This window comes from Saccoglossus kowalevskii, chromosome 3, assembly GCF_978046115.1.
Source record: "Saccoglossus kowalevskii chromosome 3, keSacKowa6.1, whole genome shotgun sequence".
In the NCBI taxonomy this organism is placed as follows: domain Eukaryota; kingdom Metazoa; phylum Hemichordata; class Enteropneusta; family Harrimaniidae; genus Saccoglossus; species Saccoglossus kowalevskii.
The window spans coordinates 17944235-17964436 of record NC_140643.1 but is presented as its reverse complement, the minus strand read 5'-3'; the positions used below and the strand labels follow the sequence as shown (position 1 = coordinate 17964436).

At 37.6% G+C, this 20202-nt stretch overlaps 1 protein-coding gene across 1 annotated transcript; it reads left to right on the top strand.

Moving 5' to 3' along the window:
* Window positions 1-935: 935 nt before the first annotated feature.
* On the top strand, window positions 936-17013 carry LOC100372985 (aminopeptidase N-like). Its single transcript, XM_002738330.4, has 17 exons — window positions 936-1788; window positions 7514-7799; window positions 8856-8976; window positions 9091-9248; window positions 11244-11357; window positions 11627-11764; window positions 11961-12092; window positions 12364-12527; window positions 12843-12931; window positions 13140-13273; window positions 13592-13795; window positions 14229-14317; window positions 14732-14845; window positions 14999-15160; window positions 15387-15524; window positions 15923-15995; window positions 16078-17013. The coding sequence occupies exons 1-17, from the start codon at window positions 1172-1174 to the stop codon at window positions 16234-16236; spliced, it is 2892 nt and encodes a 963-aa protein (XP_002738376.2). The 5' UTR covers window positions 936-1171; the 3' UTR covers window positions 16237-17013.
* The last annotated feature ends 3189 nt before the right edge of the window (window positions 17014-20202 follow it).

Sequence of the window (20202 nt, the reverse complement as noted above, 5' to 3'; positions counted from 1 at the left end):
GGGCATTCGTCGACATTGATATCTTTATAAACATGGTAATGAGCGCCCCCTAGTGGTTAAACCCCGGAGGTTAAGAGATGCCATGGATAGCAGAGAATAGAGATAGACAAAAATAACTGAAATCCATTCTGAAATCCAGGAAATATCATCTGGATACCGCCCGCTATTCGCCTATATGTAGTATTAAGTATACACTAACACCTTATATTGAATTCAACCTAGCATAAAAATTTTTAAATAAAACGAAAAAAACACCCATAGATATCATCGAGATGGAGATTTAAACGAGAATCATAAACGACCACGCAGTCAATAATGCATGTCTTCTCAATTGTTCGTAACCGTGATTTGTGTGTTTGGTTTCACGGCGAGCAGGCAAACGCCGAGGGCAGTCAACCATGAAATGGACCATTAATTACATACGAGTGATAGCATGTTGAGTCTACAATCTACGCTTAAACTTCGACATAATGATCCGATTATTTATATCCCTTCCTTCGTCTCTGACCTCTTGTAAAAAAAGATACTGTTTATACACTCCCCTGTCGCTGCCCTTTATGTCACGTCTGCTGCTATAGACTACTGGTAATGCTGTTTCTTGATAGAGCTCTATGTTTTGTTGCGGTTACATGGCGCGAGATTAGCTCAGAACGGAAGCTGGGTTCGCGATGAAACAAGACAACACGAAAATGGCGGGCTCGCGGTCTAGGTCTTCAGTTGTTTTCATTCGCAGATATTTGGCCAAGGTGACCTACAAATGGTGACGCCTGAATCAACCGTTTCATGACACACCCCGTGTATGTGTTTGAACAGTAAGTATAAATTATAGTACTGAACCGATATCACCCACGATAATAATTGGTTCGACTGACAGATTCGTCGATGTTTTATCAATAACTTCGTACATACAAATGTACATATTTCGGATATCTGACCCCAAACGTGACCGCGAGGTCGAAGTTCTTGCGACGGTAAAGTTTAACAAGGGTGGTGCTGACGTAAGTTTGATTATAAATGACCGTTTTGTCTGTAGCAGAAGGTGCTACAACAAACGACGCTTATCCCCGTGCTTCGTTCCACAGCGCTTTTAAAGGAATTCGCGTTCACAAGTCGCCCGGAAACTATTCCGAGTAAGGAGTTAGTCAAATCATTTGACAGTGACTTTATCACCATGGTTTACAATGTATATGACGGTGGTACGGAGGAAGAGAAACCGAAAAATGGATGTTTCGTGACAAAAACTGCAGGTATTTTGATCTTCGTCGTCGTAGTTCTCATTCTGATCGGCGCGGTTCTTATGGCGTACTACATCCCGCAGTCGTCGTGCGACGACGGCGAGACGGAAGACGGAGTGCCGATGCCGGACGCCACCGTCACGGAAGAACCTAGCATTGAGTTCGACGGTCTGTTGCCAGACACGCTAGTGCCTTATCACTATCGCGTTAAATTAAAACCGTACTTGGACGAAGAACTGGATGGGGAAGATTGGAAGAAGCTCGATGGTGAGACATCCATCTACATATCGTGTATAAAAAACACCAACGAGATAAAAGTTCACCACCGATTGATGACAATATCAACATACGAGGTGAGAGACGAAGACGGAAATGAAATCGCTGTTACTAGTACAGAAATAGATAATATGTATGCCTGGTTTATAATGTACACGAGCGAGGACTTGTTAGCGGGTAGAAATTACTCTCTCCATTTCGTGTACCAGGGAACCGTCGACCAAGCAGATATAAGAGGGTTTTACTATAGCAGTTATATGGAAAATGATATCGAAACGTAAGTAGTGTACATGTATATGTTTACTATGATTAAAAAATATAACCAGACTCACTCTGATGATCCTAGATTACTTTGGCAAGGGCATTAGGGAATTCTTCGGAGATGTTCGTGGAGAACATTACACATCGTATACACATTTTTCACCCGAAAAAAAAGTAATAATTATTTAATCACTTAAACAAAACGTTAAAACGTTGAACGTGCCGTCTCAGAAATGCCACCAAAATAAACGATGCTGTGAAACTGCGCAATATAAATCTTGGGTGTCCGCCGCCGCTTGGTCTAGATAGCGCCGATAATCATCGAATGGCCGTTCTGGTCCGTCGGAGTAGAAACATAGTTTTCCAATACATACACCGCCACAGTGCGAGGCCGTGTCATCGTCGAAAAAAAAAATAGAAGCCGAATACTGTTGATTGACAATCGAGCCTGTATAAACACACTTGGCCGACCGGATTTGTCACGGTGAACAAAAATTCCATCAATTATTCCCTCGATTAGACTTTATTTGTTCTTGCGAAAGTGCCGACTCTTTAATCGTGTTAGGCAGCGTGAAATTGAAAAGGGATGAATCGGCGCACGGCAAATGCGTTGTTTTATTACAGCTTTCGTATCCTATTACGTTCGCTTGCTTAGTTGTGATATCAACGTGTACGATCTGTTAACATGGTGTCGTTTGATAAACGAAGTGTTTTACTATACATGTTATTTTATGCGCAGGGATCCACTTTGCCCGTTGTGCGGCAGTCCTTGGAGGCCGCTTTTAAACAAAATATCGGTTACAACTGATACATCTCAAGAATCTGCCTATATATTTTCATGTCTTGAGAAATTAATATGTTTGCTATTTTTAGCTGACTATTGGTATGCCCCAATCATTTTGCTTGATCTACTGTCGTATGATACGGAATGCTCTTTTGGCCAGGTTTAACATATCGTTGGTTCGTCCCTACACCAACGACCTTGGTAACAGTGTATAATGCAATAGGGATACGACACGTCTCAGAATCAAGTGAAAACCAAATGGTACTTAAAGATTAACACGTGGAAGAATGTATTCTAGGGGAGAATTTGATAACAGACTTGCATAAAAGTCATATATAACGTGTTTCATAGATGCACCTCGTTATGCCATGGACACCAGCCGGCTCCAGTCGTTGATGTAATGACTATGTGGACGGATGAGGGTGCATGGGTGTCTGAGTAATAATCAACCCGGTTGATACGACAACGTATATAACCCAAACTAGATATTTCAGTACCAGTCTCCATTGTCGTGTATATCAGCTGATTGACAGTAGTCTTCAGTCGAACAGTAGTCTTCAGTCGAGGTTGTTGTGGAGATACTCAGCAGCAAGTTAAAGGGTATCATTTGTACCAAAAAGTGCTGAATTAGTACGGGCTATATAATTAGATTACAATCGATGAAAAGTTAAACATTTTTTTTTCGGGTTGCAAAGATAAAGAATCCCAAAATGGTCGCTCCACTGACGAGTACCTACATATGCACATCGCATGCGGGTTAATGCGCCTAGTTAGAATACTCTCTATGTTTTCATTAATTGCCTAACCCTTATTTAGAAAGCACAATTCCGGTAATATAAAAATAAAAACTGTATTCTATTTGAACCAAAATTCAGGTAAACTTCCATCATTATGGACTGTATTTTCAGATTCAATGAGAAGTAACTTAAAGAGTGTACCTGATTGGATAATCAACCCCAACACGTAACAGTCAGACCAATCAGAGAGCAGATAATATTTTCATTTTGAGATCACTAATTTCTAAATATGTCTACAGTTAGTTTGAAAAGTCGGGAAATCACCTAAGCTATTTTTATGCTTTATACACTTCCGTCCCTAAAGCATTTTATTCGGTGTGGCGAGAAGGCCCTACTTTTTAAACTTCTGAAATTGGGCTTCGGTATTATATGTTATGAAGTTGTTAAATTAATCTACAGAAATGTAATTTTGGTCGCAACTTTTGAACATTGTAAAAACACAAAATTGGATCATTAGCACGGTTTTGTTAAAAATATCTTACAAGTGATTCAGCTTACTAATTGGAAATTGCCGGTTATTAATCATTTAAATGAATTAGTCTAAGAAAACCTGAACAAATGTGTCAGGATAAATGGCCAAAAACCATTAACAGGGAATAGGGCAATAAATTACGTTGGAAGTATACATTATTTAAACTAACTCTTTTAAACATTATTTGGATAAAACTAAAAAAAAAAATAGAGAATGGAATTAACAAAATGACATTAAGAGGGATGTTCGATTTTTTAACCTGTGTAACTGCAATAAGAATAGGCATCACATTCATTACCGTGACAATTTCACTGTAATTACCAACCAAGTCATTTCTAGGTCCAGGGAAAATTTCTGCAGTGCTTTGTTTCTTCAAATTATGCCCCAACCTTCAATGCTTAGGCAATGTTATCCTATCCTATTCTATCCTATCCTATCCTGTCCTATTCTATCCTATCCTATCCCATCCCATCCCACCCTATCCTATCCGATAAGTCAAATTCGACTATTGTTCTCAGTGTTCTCCATCTCCCTCTCTCTGTCAGACGTCACTATGTTCGTAGGGTTACATACATCGCAGTCACGTACATACAGGATAAAGATTATACAAACACTTTACGGCACGTGTAATCCGAGATCATAGGATGATTTGTATTATCTTTTCACAAAGTTAATGGACTTTTAACACAATTCTACTTTTTGGCGACCTACGCAATCGACGTTCCGGTATGCGAAACGAGGACATTTCAAGCATTTGTCTGATCGTAATACTGATACATTTTAGATTTACGTTAACGTTACAGTTAATCCGGTCTCAATTTTGTAGATAAGGTCGCTAATACACCGGCTGTTGCGTGTTCTTTATGGTTAAGTTAATTACAGTAGTCTAAGCCGATATAGCGCACACGACTGGCCGTGAAAATGTCTTGAAACTGAACACTGTAGATATCCTCAATTCGAGTTATCTTTGTTATACTGCAAAGGCACAAACAAACACGTTTGCGTCGATTCGGCTACTGGCTTCCGCACGGATAATACATTCATTTAAATTCACAATAATCACCACGAACCAATGACCTCAATTTTCGCTGCACATGCTAGATTCGAGTATGCAAAAGGGCAAATCCTTTCAGTTGCTTAGTTACGCTAAATGCCAGTGATTTGAAATTAAACACGCTACTGGTTAAGTGTATACGAATGTTCGTGTACTAGTACGAGGCTAAGTGCACGAGTGCCCTCGAAAATGAAATATCGTATATTGAAAAAAAAAAACTTGTGGCTGATAAATATCGTAACGAGTTGGACTACATTAATGCCATACATATCATAAGAATGTGTTGAGATGTCACGATAACAGTAAATATGTCAACTAATTCCAAGGCCGGTTTACCGTTATAGCTAAACACTGATGCGATGGTACATGTAGTTAAGTATACACAAAGCCGCACTGATCGCCCCATTTGTGAAACGTCCATTCAAATATTACTTTACGAAACCAATGACGTAAATTCAATCGTGTTAAAAAATTCGAATCACGTTACTAGGCTGATGAAAACATCAATAAACTATGTAATATAATTATTAAATTCGTCCTAATGTTTTTTTTTTAAGTTTGCGAGACGTAAACCTACACATTCGCCAAATATGGCTTAATGCACGATCAATCAATCATTAGAACTGTTTATTGACGATGCATTGTAAACAAATTAAGTGACATCACGGCTTATATGACCGCTGTCCACCACCTACTGACTTTGTATTTGGCCCACAGTAATTCGTTTCATTTACATATCTGTTTACTTGTTCAGTAGTGCATTCTCAACATGGGAATGTTGTAAAGCCTCTCCTTCTGTGAGGGGAGGGTAAAGTCGCATGAGGGTAGGGAGGGGTATATTCATATTCATAAACTCATTATGGAAAAAAACACATGGTGCAACCAGTTCCAATATGCACCACTGTCGCTTCCACGTGTCAGGACACCTCAACTTGAAATAACCGAATAACATACGGATTACTGTTCGTGAACACGACATCGCTAAGGTATATTGATACCGCTATTCCCATAATATGTATAATTATATAATGGGTTAATATTCAAACATGACCAATTTGACGATAATTCATATTCATGGTCAGAATTGACAGCTGCGGCTGCAGTTCTCTGTAAAATTAACTCCTTGGCAATTTCGATATTGATTGTGGTTATTTTTAGACATTTCAATTGTGCTTAAAACACATACTGATATTGAAGTAATCAGAAATAGGAATAACGCGGCGTGTTCAAATATAACGTCCATGGCCATTGGATGATTAAAACACCGGTTGTATGTTTCAACTGCACTGTAGGCAAACAAAAGGTCACCTAGTGAGATAGTAATATTCGCCCGAGTAAACAGCGCGCAACGCGTTTTCTCACTCGAATATACAATCTTCCCAGAAATGAAGTAAAATTGATTGGGAAATATTTCACTGAGCTGTATCCCAGGCATATTAGCATTCTGAGTTGACACGGGTTTGACAGGATGAATCTGAAACAATGCCTTATATATATATATTTGTGCCATCTCCACAGCTCAGTACTACGCGCTGTCGTAAATTGCAGTAGTCTAAACAATTGCGGTTTTCTAAGGGCGAGTGATATTGAGTTACATCATCAAAGCGGTCCACAGCACTAACATACACTCCAAATAACTACTTATACACTGTATTGGAATTGAAATTAAACATTTACCTGCCAAGTATGTATATTTTAGTCACAGTCAGCTGGCGCACATCTGATATAATACAATAAATGCGATATTTACTATATGGGGGCCGCCATCTTGAATGACGCATGAAACTAAATAAGAGACAAGTTGTGAAACGCGTTTTTCAGATTCCTGCAAATCAGGACAAAAATACCAATCTTTCACAAAAATACGGTCCGTTGGGGTTATATTAAGCCAACCGATAACACAATTCGGCCGAATTCGTCGTTTTTGTGTGGAAAAATCCCTTGCATACGACACAAACATCACGTGACACAGAAACGTAAATAAACGAAAGTAAATACTTCGCATTATAATTTAAAGCGGGGGAGTCGTCACCTGCGCATGCGTCAGATGGCCATAGCGTGTCATTGTTTACAAACAAGTGTCCACCCACGATCCTTTGCGTTTTTTAGCGTGTGTTGTTATCGTCGCTTGGAACTCAATTCCCGCGCGTGCACAGGTGACGACCCTCCCGTTTTAATTTAATAGGAGCATGACATAGAACCCAATTCAACGAATATACACTTTGATTTAGAGTATCGCCAAAAATATACTGTAAAACATGTCTTTTTAGCTAGCATATTATTTAGGCTTATTTAGCTAATCTGTAATTTCGCTAATTTAACAGAAAGTATATTCTCACAATGAGATAGTTGACACTTTAGCTAAATTAAAGGGCGGCAGTCGTCGCGCCTCGTTCTGTTCGATATGGGACTCATAGCGACGTATGCAACGCGTGTAAAATACATTGTTTATTTAAATGAAATTTGAACACGCGCTGCGCGACGTCCACCGCGCTTTAAGATTCTGGTAATTCATGCCAAGAGTCAAATTCGCTAAAATTGCATGCAGCTATTTCAACGTGTTCTTCAGTATGCGGTAGCTGCTGCTGCTGCTCAGATATCCATAATGTGTTTGTATTGTTGTTCTTTTTCTAGACCATTTGTTGCAACACACTTTGAGCCAACTCGTGCTCGTGACGCTTTCCCGTCATTCGACGAGCCGCATCTGAAAGCAACATTTGACACCATCCTCGTGCACCGGACAGCTGGGGTGAGCTATGAGAGAATAGCGTTATCCAACATGGAGAATATAAAGAATGTAACGGACGGGGACTGGAACGAGGCTCATTTCGCCACCTCAGTGAAAATGTCGACGTATCTCAACTGCTATGTCATCGGAGAGTTCGTTTGCAAAGAGAACAGCAACAGAACCCGTTACCAGGTAACCACAAAGTGGCATTTCAACGTAAAATATCGCGTGACATCTGGTGTTTTAAATCGAGGTCAAAATAATGAGACATGGGTTTGTAGGCATTCTCATACACACAGTGATCAATTGTCATATCTGATGATCCTTTACTATAGTAACCGCCTGCCAAGCGTAACCAATAGGAGAACTGTAAATATTTACAAATACAGCCGTTATTGCCCATATATCAGCAGTGGAAACACTTGCGGTTAAGTGTTGTGCAAAGGATTTAACGATATTTTACGATAAATAAAATCAGTGAATAGCGTGCAATAATATTCAACGGTATTGCGGTTCGTTTGCTTGACGGAAGCTCGGTTTGTGAATAAATTATGACGTCGTCACCCGATAAGTAACGTTCGCGAACTTACATCATTACGACGGGCGGGAGGAACGGGCTAGTGTAGATGGTTTGCGCTAGTCCCCGTATGTATCTCATGTAAATTCAGTTTATGAAAACCACAATCGCCCATCCCTGTCAATCTACAAACAATTAACATGCACCAGGGCTAAATAATAGTTGAACTGAGTTAGTAACTTTCCCGGGTAACCTTTGATAATCACCTAGGTGCCGAACAACTGTATAAATGACACGGGATGACATAGTTACAGTTCTTATATTGGTTAACGGTCACAGGCGGTTATTATTATTGAACAGATTTGTATCAAATAATTACAACACAAAATACTTTTTCCATCAGTGGCTAAGTTGATCATCGTGAACACACGTATCTAAGTTTACTTGCATATTTTTTTTTTATTTTTTGTATATTCAAAACACAACTTAGTTTAATATTCAATATTCACGACTATTGCGACAGCCCTGAAACGGGCCGCCTCCTAGTTATATAAAAAAAAACTTGATATTATTAAGTTATGACAATTCGCTGCAGTCAAGTTCAGGTTCCCACTTGACCAATATATTCCTTTTAACACTGTTGTTAAACAGAGATACCTCTACGTATGGTGTGTATCTAAAAGTAACCCAATTCCGAGTTTTTCTCATGCTATTGCACTTTTTGTATCTAGTTTCGTGTATGGAGTCGTCCATCAACGATCAATTCAACACAGTACTCCTTGGACATTGGCATGGATACTCTGACATATTTTGAACACCTCTTTGGTGTAGATTACAATCTGGCTAAAATGGGTAAGTAAATATTCAAGAAAATACATGTACTGTTTAAATGCATCGATTCTGTGATATCAACTAAACCATGTTGCCTTAGCACATAGAATATTTGAATATTGCACACCTTTTCAGACATGGTCGCATTAACGGCATTTTCACCCGGGGCTATGGAAAACTGGGGTTTGATTCTATACAGAGAGACCCGGATGTTGTACCCTTGGGAAGATTATAAAACACCAGCAACGAAGAAGGGTGTCGCCCTCATCGTTGGTCACGAAATACTGCATCAGGTAACAATCAAAGCTATAACCCGTGTTGATCTCTGGAAAATCCGTCAACATTCTACGTGGCACACGTGACGCCTGAACTAATTCAAGTACCATATATACATATATGTATTTAAAACAAGCAGCCTGTCGGCTGAGATAGCTCCGCTGTACATTTCAATTAAAGAACTGAAGATATCATTAGAAAATAAACAATATGTATAGTATCAAATCAATGGGACTTGCTGTTTTCAACAAGAAGTCAAAAATATCACTTTTCACCAACAATGACAAAAATAATCATCACAATTAGATAATTGAAAATATCACCACGAAATTAACAAATCTGAAAGAGGTCCACATGTAGTACCTATATATGTAATATCAAAGCAATTGGAATTGCAGTTTTTAAAAAGAAGTCGAAAATGTCACTTTTTACCAAAAATTACAAAAATATTCACCAAAATTAGAAGAGTTGAAGATATCATCACAAAATGAATAAATCTGAGAGAGGTACACATGTAGTACCTATATATGTAATATCAAAACAATTAGACTTGCGGTTTTAACAAAAAGCCGAAAATATCACTTTTTACCAAAAATGACAAAAATATTTGCCAAAATTAGATAATTGAAGATATCAACATGAAATGAACAAACCCAAGAGAGGTCTACCCAAGGTACATATACACCAAGTATCAAAGCATTCAGGCTAGTAGTTTTCAAGAAGAAGTCGAAAAAGTAAAACATTGACACGGACGACGGACGACGACGGACAATCACTCATATAATAAGCTCCGCTCGACAAAGGCGACAGCGAAGCTAAAAAGTTATCTGCAGCACACAGAGGAATGTTTTATGAAGTACGCATTTCTAGCGTGTCGCGCCCGCTAGCGACTGAACGCTTATAAATGCCGCGGAAGAGACACACTGACCTATGTTTGTTTGTGAAGTCGTTCGTCATTCAGAAAATAACAAATATCTAGCTAGCAAATAGCAAAAAAAAAATACGGATGACTGTAGATCATAAGAATGTAAAATGCATGCCAGATAGCAATATAATACATTATGTGTTGTATTCAATAAATCAAATTTCAAATAGATAATAATGTAGTTATTGATTGGGTTGATATTAATCCAAGCGAGCCACGCAGACACGCTCAAATGAACTATCGGATCTGTAATACCAGCTCCGGGTCATCTCAGACAGATAATTGAGAAATCCAATTCGGAATTCAGACGTAATCTAGCGATGTAGACTTAATACCCCTGTTTCTACTGTTGAAAGAATTGAGTGAGACAAATGCATTGACAGAAACTGGATCGCACAGAGAACCACTGTTTGTGACATTGTCTGGAAAATTAAAAAGCAAAAATATTTCCGGGATTCGAAATTATAATGACAGATTGTTGTATCTGCCAATATGTGAAAATCGATTGTATGATTGTAACAAAATGAACAATATATACATACATAACCTAGGACATATAAATAACTTTGGATGGTACCGGGAATCATATACACTAATATTAGTGTCATTAGTTTACGGTATAAATCTATTTATGGATAAACAAAATACTCAGAATATATCATTTTTGCAATAAATTGTGCCCGCGGACAATATAGGTATGTTGACTTTTAAAAAGATTTGCAATTTTGTCGGAATAAGAACAGTTTTACCACTGGTGTCCATGGTGATTATATTATTCCGTATCTCAAATAATTCGTATAGGATACAACATGATATATAGCGACTGATGGGGTTCTTTTTTGTTATCCTGCCTTTTCCCTTAAAATATTGGTTTTAAATGTGCTAAAAACGTTGCTTTGCTCTAACATTGTGTTCAATCTACGGAGCTGTTCTAAAACAACAATTTTTGAATGATATTTGCTGTTTTGTGTTACCATAGAAGTATAAACCGGAGAATATTGTCATGCCATTTATGATGACTAACTTACTCAATAATTATGAGTAGAGACTTTACCTTAACTCAATAGTGTATAATCTGTATTTTAAGTGGTGTGGTAACTATGTGACAATGATATGGTGGGATCACATATGGTTGAATGAAGGATTCGCCAGCTACTTCCAACATGATTCTGCAGACTATGTTGAGCCACAGTATCACTTTGTAAGTATCGCTTTTGCTCGTTATTTGTTCAACTGTACGTACTATTACGAATAACAATTGTGAGATATTCTTCATTCACGCAATGTATTTCGTACAATTCAATACGCTTTTTTAATGAAATCACGGGTACTTTCTAATCACCAACACATATCTAATCCAAGCTCGGTAAACGTTTCAGTTTGTACTCTCATGCATGGAGCGACTACCTCTACCCTTTAAAATACAGAAATAATCCACTGTTAACAGCCTACATAATCTCTATCTCACAGTTCGACCAATTTTTCTTGGAAGACGAGACGTATAGTGCTATGCAGGTCGACCAGGATGGATCATCGAGGCCAATGATAACACCTGTTGGTTTTTACGAAGAAATAAGGAGTCTCTTTGACAGGATATCCTACGAGAAGGTAACACAAACAACAGCTATGATAGAGGGACTGTGCATTGCCACTTCCAGAGTGAAACATTCGGGAACTGAAAACAAAACTCCATATGTAGGCGTTTGATGCGTGACCCAATTATCTGATTGTTGAATCACTGTTATCATATATCAAGTCTTTTATAGTGCCAAGCAGCGTAACTTATCTTCTCTTTCCTATCTAGGGTGCAGCTATTATCATGATGATGAAGTCGTTCTTGGGCGAGGATGTGATGATGGAAGGAATCAGAAATTATATTAAAGATAACTTATTTTCAAATGTTCATACCGACGATCTATGGCAAGCTTTGTCCGAGGTAATACGCTCGTAGATATTATAAGATAACACATTCCATATATAATAAAAAACATATATTTGAATGTCACACATCCTCAAATAGCGTGGCCTCAAGCGTCCACTGCACTGTTCCTCCAGTACAAATGTGGGCGTGCTAGATTAAACATGGGACCATTACCAACCTACTTTCACATGTCATTGATGGTCATATTTGATTATACCAGGTTGACAATATCGTAAAATATTGATTCTTTATATCTTCATACTCTGGTTGCCCCCACCTCCGACAGGTTAGCCCTTACAACATGAAACAGATTATGGACACATGGACGTTACAGATGGGATACCCCGTAGTGAACGTAAACAGAGTAGATGACGTAGTGACTGCGGACCAAGAACATTTCTTAGTGGCCCCTTATGACGAGGTAGAGGACGACGAATACACAAATAAAGGGTAAGAAGTTTATCCAAAATAGATTCTGCTGGTTTAGAATGTGAATAGACGACAAAATGCAACTCATAAAGATATTGTGTTTGTGTTTTGTCGAGGACGTCAGTCAACACGACCTGCGCTGATATCAATCATGCAGGACAAATCCGAGACCGACACTTTGGACACTTTCAAGGAAATTCATCTGCCCCCCTTATTGTAACTGGCGCCAGGGAAAAACATCTCGTTTGCGAATACCGAAAATGTATTACTTGCTATATTGACACAGCGTGTGAGCCACGTGTAATTCAATTTCAACTTTCGTTCTTGGAATTGCAGTTACAAATGGTATGTTCCACTGACGTATACTCACCAAGGTGAGAAAGAATATATCAATCCAGGAATGGTTTGGATGAACCAAGACTCAGGTAACGATATATAACATGTAGACCCACGCCAACAAGGTTTTAGAAATCGATTATCTGTTTATATCGCAGGATATAAATTCGGTATGACACAAATTCAGCAATTGAATAAAATCACCGATTTTTTCGTCGTGGTATAAACGACATTAAACGATGCCAGCGTAGCTTCGCGATGAACAATCACATAGTTTTTTATCTTACCGTTTAACAGCAACTATAGAGTTTACGAACATTGATGAGGAACACTGGTACTTAGTCAATATTAACCACACTGCCTACATCCGGGTAAATTATGATGCTGAAAACTGGGAAAAATTGATAAAACAGTTAAATGAATCTTTTGAGGTAAGACCAGGACTTTTAGGCTACAAGCCTAAACTATTACTTGGTACATGTAACAACACTATGAATAAATATAAATAAATTAAGTTAATATGCTTAATATGATCAATCAATCACTATTATCAAAATTAGGTAACAATAGTTTGATGAAATATTAGTACATATTATTTTCGTCTTTTAAATCTCATCTATACAATGTTATTGTCTGTGCTGTAGATTTCAATATATCTTAACTCACTGTTATATCTATATATAATATCAAACCAAAAGAATCAATACCAATATCTTTAAACAAATGATAAATTGTTACGTGCTTTGTAGGTCTTCCCAATTCGAAGCAGATCGGCTCTAATAAGCGATGCATTCATACTAGGCGAAGCGCAACAACTTGACAACGTAATTGCAGTAAGACTGATGGAGTATCTCTATAAAGAAGACCAATACCTCCCTTGGGATACGTGTATCAGTGGGCAATACTATACGCTGTATTCGCTATGGAGAACAACAACATATGGACGATGGGAGGTAAAGAACAAATATGATGTGTAATAATAACAAACATGGGGATGAAAGAATGTGAACATTGCATTGTGTAGTACGATATCATAACAGAAGGAATACTGTTTGTCGATGTGTTCGGGCAAATTGAAATACCGATACAAAAATACAATTAATAGTACGTTCTAGTAAATTGAGGCGCATGCGCAGTTGTTAAAAAAAACCCAACAATTTAGCTTAGAGTAAATCATAAAGTAATGTCTTCAATAATTCTACTTTTAATTAATAATTCGAGTGATAACGGTCTATAGTGTATACTGCATGGCAAAGTTACAAAGCATTATATGCAAATTTAATTGTACATTCAACCGTGTATTAATTCACGTTGAGGGAAGTCATTCAGTTTAAATTACCACAGTGCCGTTTTAACCTATCGTGTTGCATATTCCTGTCATTTCAGAAGTACCTCCGTTATCTGCTTTCTCCGAGTTATGATGACCTTGGCTGGGATTTCGAGTACACATACAGCGAAGGCAATGAAGTTGAATAGTAGGCATTGACTTATTTATTTAAACACTGCGTGATACTGTGGTTTTATCATTTAAGAAAACACCATGCGTCACATAACAAAGTACACACACATGGCACTATTTCTGCATATTTGTATGCAAGTGTAGCTAAACTCTTATTGAATTGATTTTTATCTGACCTGCCGTTCATGCTTATCTGAGTTTTCAGATTATTCAGTAATATCATTGGCTCACATTCTTTGTATCAATGGCTGTTGACGTTCAATCAAGATAAATTGAATGCCTAAGTACTTGCTACACGTAAATACCTTCAAATATGTTCGATATGTCATCTACTGCCACATTCTACCGACGCTCCACCATGTTCCCATTTATTGATATTGATCAACTCTCTACAAGCCATTCAACAACATTGTTATTATTAAAATCTTAGTTATAGGCAGTTGACAACCGTCCGTGCTGCATGTTTTTACAACCACGTAGAATGTGCCGGTAATGCCACAAGTCTCTATCATCAATGGATGGCCTCGCCTGACGATGACAATCCGTAAGTACCAATCACCTACCAGCAACAATGCATACTCTTTTTTTGGCCGACAACAAATTTACTTTAAAATAATTAAAAAAAAATAAAAAAATCGATTGGAAGAAAACTGTAACTCTACACATTTGATCAACGCGGACTCATTCTGTGTTTCAGAATTGAACCGAACATGAGACATTCCGCGTACTGTACTTCGATTCGTCTTGGCAGTCACGAGGAGTGGCAGTTCGCATTTGAAAGACAGAAGGACGACGAAGACGAGGGCGGTAGATTGAGATCCGCAATGGCATGTAGCAGAGATCCATGGGTTCTTGTTGGGTGAGTAGCAATTATCACGATGATATTTCCAAGAAGAGCGTTGATTTAGCGTTGTATTATCGGATGGATAATGGTAGCACCTTTTGGAATGTCAGGCAGCAATACAGATTTTGATAACATCTGGTTAACACAGTAAACGCTGCTTTGTTTGACCAATATTTAAATACTAGCATTCGAAGCTTATGTGTTTAATCCTAATAGAAAACTACATTTTCTCACTATACAGATATATGGAAACTTCTCTTGACGAGAATAGTGGATTATCTCCACTCACAACTATTGGATACGTAAGAGATAACTCTGGGCTAGGTTTTAATCTTGCGTGGGACTTTACACTGGACAACTTTAATGATCTACACGCCCTGTAAGTAACCTACCCATCGGTTGTAACTACACTAGTACTAACAACGTGTTTATAACCACTCACACCACTCATCTAATTGGTATTTGTGTGAGGCCTTCTCCAATAATGCCTACAATTTGAAAAATCGGCCACACAAGAAGAAATAACTTTTACAAAACGGTTATTTTCTTCTTGTGCTGTCTTCCGCTAAACGTATACGTGAGGAAAGTAATACATAAATTAGAATGACATTTTCGTATAAACGTATAGCTAGCAACATGTTGTACCCGTCTCCAGGCACAGCCTCACATAACCTTAAGTCGTGCTTCTTTCGTCGAATACCAAATAACCAGTTATAGTGTGTCGGATTGCCTACTACCTATAATATAATAATTGTACTAATTCTTGTTTCTTTGTAGATACGAAACCAGTGCCTATGGCCTGGTATTTAGCTTCGCTGTAAAGATGAACACCCAGGAGGATTTAGACAGCGTAAGTGTTATGTTTACCTTATAAGTGCACTGTGCACCATTTTCTCCCCTCACATTTATAATTGTTTCATCTTTCGTTTCAGTTGATGTCGTTTGGTTCCACGCATTACGACATGCCCGGGGAGGCCGCTGTCGGATTTTACGAAGCCATTAAAATGGTAAAAAATAACATCAACTGGACTGACCGAAACGCGGAAGATATCGAGAACTTTTTATTCGAAGTCACCAGTAGAATTCCATAATTTTCAAAATAACAAGTTCCATACCAATCGTGTTCCTTTGATCGTCATGGGTTCATTGGAATTGGTGTGGATATACGAAGTGCCAATATAATTTGTTCTGATACAAATCTGAATATATTTAGCAAGGACTGTACTTGTGTGCGCATTGAATTCATCGAGCCATGATGTCCAATTTCAATGATTTTGGGGGCGTTACAATACCGATTACACTAATTTCTCCGTACGCTGAAAAAACAACTGTCGCATTGGATATCGTTGGCGTTATATTACGTTGCCTTGCTGTCGGACATATCATCATAGGCTAGCTTCTGCTCGAATCGTTATGCTTATTTATTATCCATCAATAATGAACATTGCTTTATAGAATGATGCGTTTCTAAGTAACGGTTTGGTGACGCATTTTAATCAGGGATTATTATCGAGTCTCGTTTAGGATTTAATCTTTGCATAGGTACATATTTTGGACACGCGACTGCTGCAGTTTTTAAACATATGACTGACGTATTGTATGTATGCCACGTCCGATCTGAACAAGTACACTAATTATTAGTTCTCCCCCGCACAACGTTTGTAGTTCTCAGTTGACATCTGTTCCGCGTGACACCTCGGATATTAGAGTAGTTGCGGTTGGAGCAAATAACTCACCAATTACACATGGTTGAATTTTAGAATGGTGTTGAGCTAGTTACAAAATACAATTGTGAACGCTAATTGGAGAAGAAATGTCGAAATAAATTTGTATTATGTAAAATTTTAAAATAAAGAATGTTTCAGTTATATGACCTGTCTGTACGAGTATAATTTATCACAAACTAGTTTGATATTCGTGAACAATACAATGTCAACACAATTCGTATTTCAAAATCAATGCCATTGTAATTGGCATTTGGTGAATGGTAGTTACACGACCTAAAATATAAATTAACATGTTTATACTCAATATACCTAATATATGAATTAGTGTTGTTGATATCAAGTTGTTCTTGTTCATGTTCATGCGACTTGCTGCATTATACAATTCTATACTGGTGGAATATGCAAAGATTTAACTGCATGAACTATTTAATGTCTACCGTTAAATGTGTCGACGTAGCACTATCCAGAAGCATTGGTTAAACATTAGCGCTTAGTTACTATCTGGGTGTGGTGGCTTCGACCCAACCTTGAACGGACACTACATGTTTACATACATTTCCGCTCGAATAAGATAACCTACATTCACCGGGCACGACCATACATACTTGTATACAATCGCTTGTTTATTTTCTGGTAATTATTTTCGCAAAATATTTCGCAGTAACCCGGCTTTTCGCAATTTATACACACCCAAAATATTTGATTTTATTGTGTAAACAAGTCTGGACCATGAACTATACAGCAGTTTTACGATATCCCAGAGCATGTATCTTCAAGACTCTATGTGTATACATTATCGCTTTATTCGTTATAGTAGTGTTTGTTCACGATTCCATGGTGACATATTACATTCCTCTTCGGGAATACGTCAGTCCGTGATGTAATTATGTATGAGGTTTTTTTGTAAATCAGTCGTTCCATTTAATCCATTTAACTATCAATATCTGTTAACATGTCTTTGGTTGATTCCAATGAATTTATTACCACTTAGGCCTGTTTTGATAAAGATGAGATAAGAAAATGAAAAAAAGTAAACAGAATTGTATAGAACGCATTCCTAGACATGACGGTTAATACAGAATACAGACGGATTTTTAATTTTCTTGCTGGTGCGACAATACTTAGTAAATGAGTGTGGAGCACAAGTTTGGATTTTAACTCATGCGATCTGTGTGTTCTGTGTCTCTGGGTGGTCTATACAAACATATAAATGGCACATGTCCTTGATATTTATCATTACAGAAGGTATGGGGTTTTCTTCTTCTGAATCGTGTTTGATAAAACCCAGAGCCTGGCAAAACGTAGCATATCAATTTGAATGATAAATAACACACTGGACTGACCTGTAATAGCAACGTCTGATATAGGATTTTTGTATGATACTGTTTTTTGTTTACTTTAAGTGCGTCTAAATGTTCAAAACCGTCAGGGAATTATGATAATGATTCAAATGCAAAATTGTGAATCTGTCCATTTCATTGATCACACCTCATACAAACGCGATGTTTCGTGACTAAACACATCTTCATTGCCGTGTACCATGTATTGTATGTTTTTTCCTACATATACCCCATTCACAGAGCACCCGTGTGAAAAAACAGCCATGGTTACTCTACCTGATGATATTTCTACCCGGTCGTAGTACGATGTACGAATAAATAAAACTACCTCCATTAAGGCGAGCGTTTCAATTTCACATGCATTATGGAAAACTTCTTACGAATTATCACAATTTCACCCCAGTATAATTGAAGCTTGCCTCACATATTATGCGGAATTGAGTAATCAATTCATAATAATAATAATATCAGGATTCAGTTGCAGACTCATTTGAGCTAAAATTAATATAAATGTATTATCTCACAGAAATTTACCATGTGGTTAGTTACTGATGAACATTGACCTCGATTTGCTCAGTTCACCATTGCAATTATTATATCCGAGTCCTCGATTCGTATCTATTGTAAAATACTTGCACAGTGTGCATCTCAAAATTGATCACATCTGGTGACAAACATAGAGACTTGAAAGGTGACTGACCTTATGTTTTCCCAGTAAGTGACAGTTGAATGCACTATTTATTGCCCACGCTTGTTGAAATAACTATTATGATTGTGTTAGTAGTGTTGGGAAACTTGAATTGCTTTAATAATTGCTATCACAAAAGTGCTTGTAACTATATCATGCGTATACTTATTTTCATAATTTTAGCGAGCGTATTCTTTCTCATTTTCCCACACTTAACGAGCAAATCACCCATTGTAATTACTAAAAAGGAACATGAATATCCCTAGTATGTACTTTGTTGTTACTTATCACGCACCTTATAGTCGAATACTGACAGAAATTCAAGGCGGAGGAATACATAATATAGGCTTCATTGGCTTCAAATAATATGCTTTATTGTACAGCGACGAGCCGGTTTACTGCAGTCGTCAACTTGAATCGCTCGTGTTGAGTGTTTATGTTCCTGATATTAGTTCAATCTACCTATTGTCACTGCTGTCTTTGTGGACCTGAACTTGTTCCCAAAGGCAATTGTAGCTGTATAGATTAGACTATCCACGAATACTCCGTTTTAAATATATGTGGTTGACCATGACGTCATAGCTTGCGCATGTTCATCTAATCACTGTAGGTCCGCGTTCAGAACACGCTATTTCGAGTCGTGAGTTGGGGAAAGTCAGTAACTTAGTGTGGCGTTATGAGGTTCGCGTCTTCTTACAGAGACAAGGCCTTTTTGACGTAGTCTTGAGTTCAAATCGGGTGTGTTGTGTGTTTGTATATATATTCATAATTATATTATGTAAATTAACGTATTTAGAATAGGATTCGTCAACGTGTGACAGAAGGGAAACATAAATGTAAGTCGTTAGAAGAATTCAGAAACTGTCGCAATGAACGGTAAAAAAAACGCGACACCACGTGAAGCTCATTTTTACATTTTCATACATAATATTATTATGTGAAAATCAATTATCAGCGGTTATCTTTGTACGCAATGTGATGCGTTTTTGTATATAGGTTCATTGCACTGTGATCATTACTATAAAAACACTTGAAAATCAACAAAAGGAATGGAAATAGAATCTTGTTAGTAAAACAATATTGCGTTGTAATAATCAATACAACACGTTAGATGCTGGTGAGATACTCATGTTGAAGAATAATCTGTTAACGAAGTCTTCTTTTGAATGGCTATGTATGTCTAACTGTGTTGTAGATATTTTAACTTCATGTATTTGTGAAAATGTTAAATATTACTTTTATATCACATATATAACGTTGAGCCTTCATGTTCGTCAAAATGTACAATTATAACGCATCTCA

What these genes read in the sequence shown, in the direction of transcription:
- LOC100372985 (XM_002738330.4), top strand. Translation starts at nt 1,172, where the DNA reads ATGGTTTACAATGTATATGACGGTGGTACGGAGGAAGAGAAACCGAAA. An exon ending in TATGGCAAGCTTTGTCCGAG is followed by an intron (nt 12,093 to 12,363) that starts GTAATACGCTCG and finishes CACCTCCGACAG; the next exon opens with GTTAGCCCTTACAACATGAA. An exon ending in TTGGATGAACCAAGACTCAG is followed by an intron (nt 12,932 to 13,139) that starts GTAACGATATAT and finishes ACCGTTTAACAG; the next exon opens with CAACTATAGAGTTTACGAAC.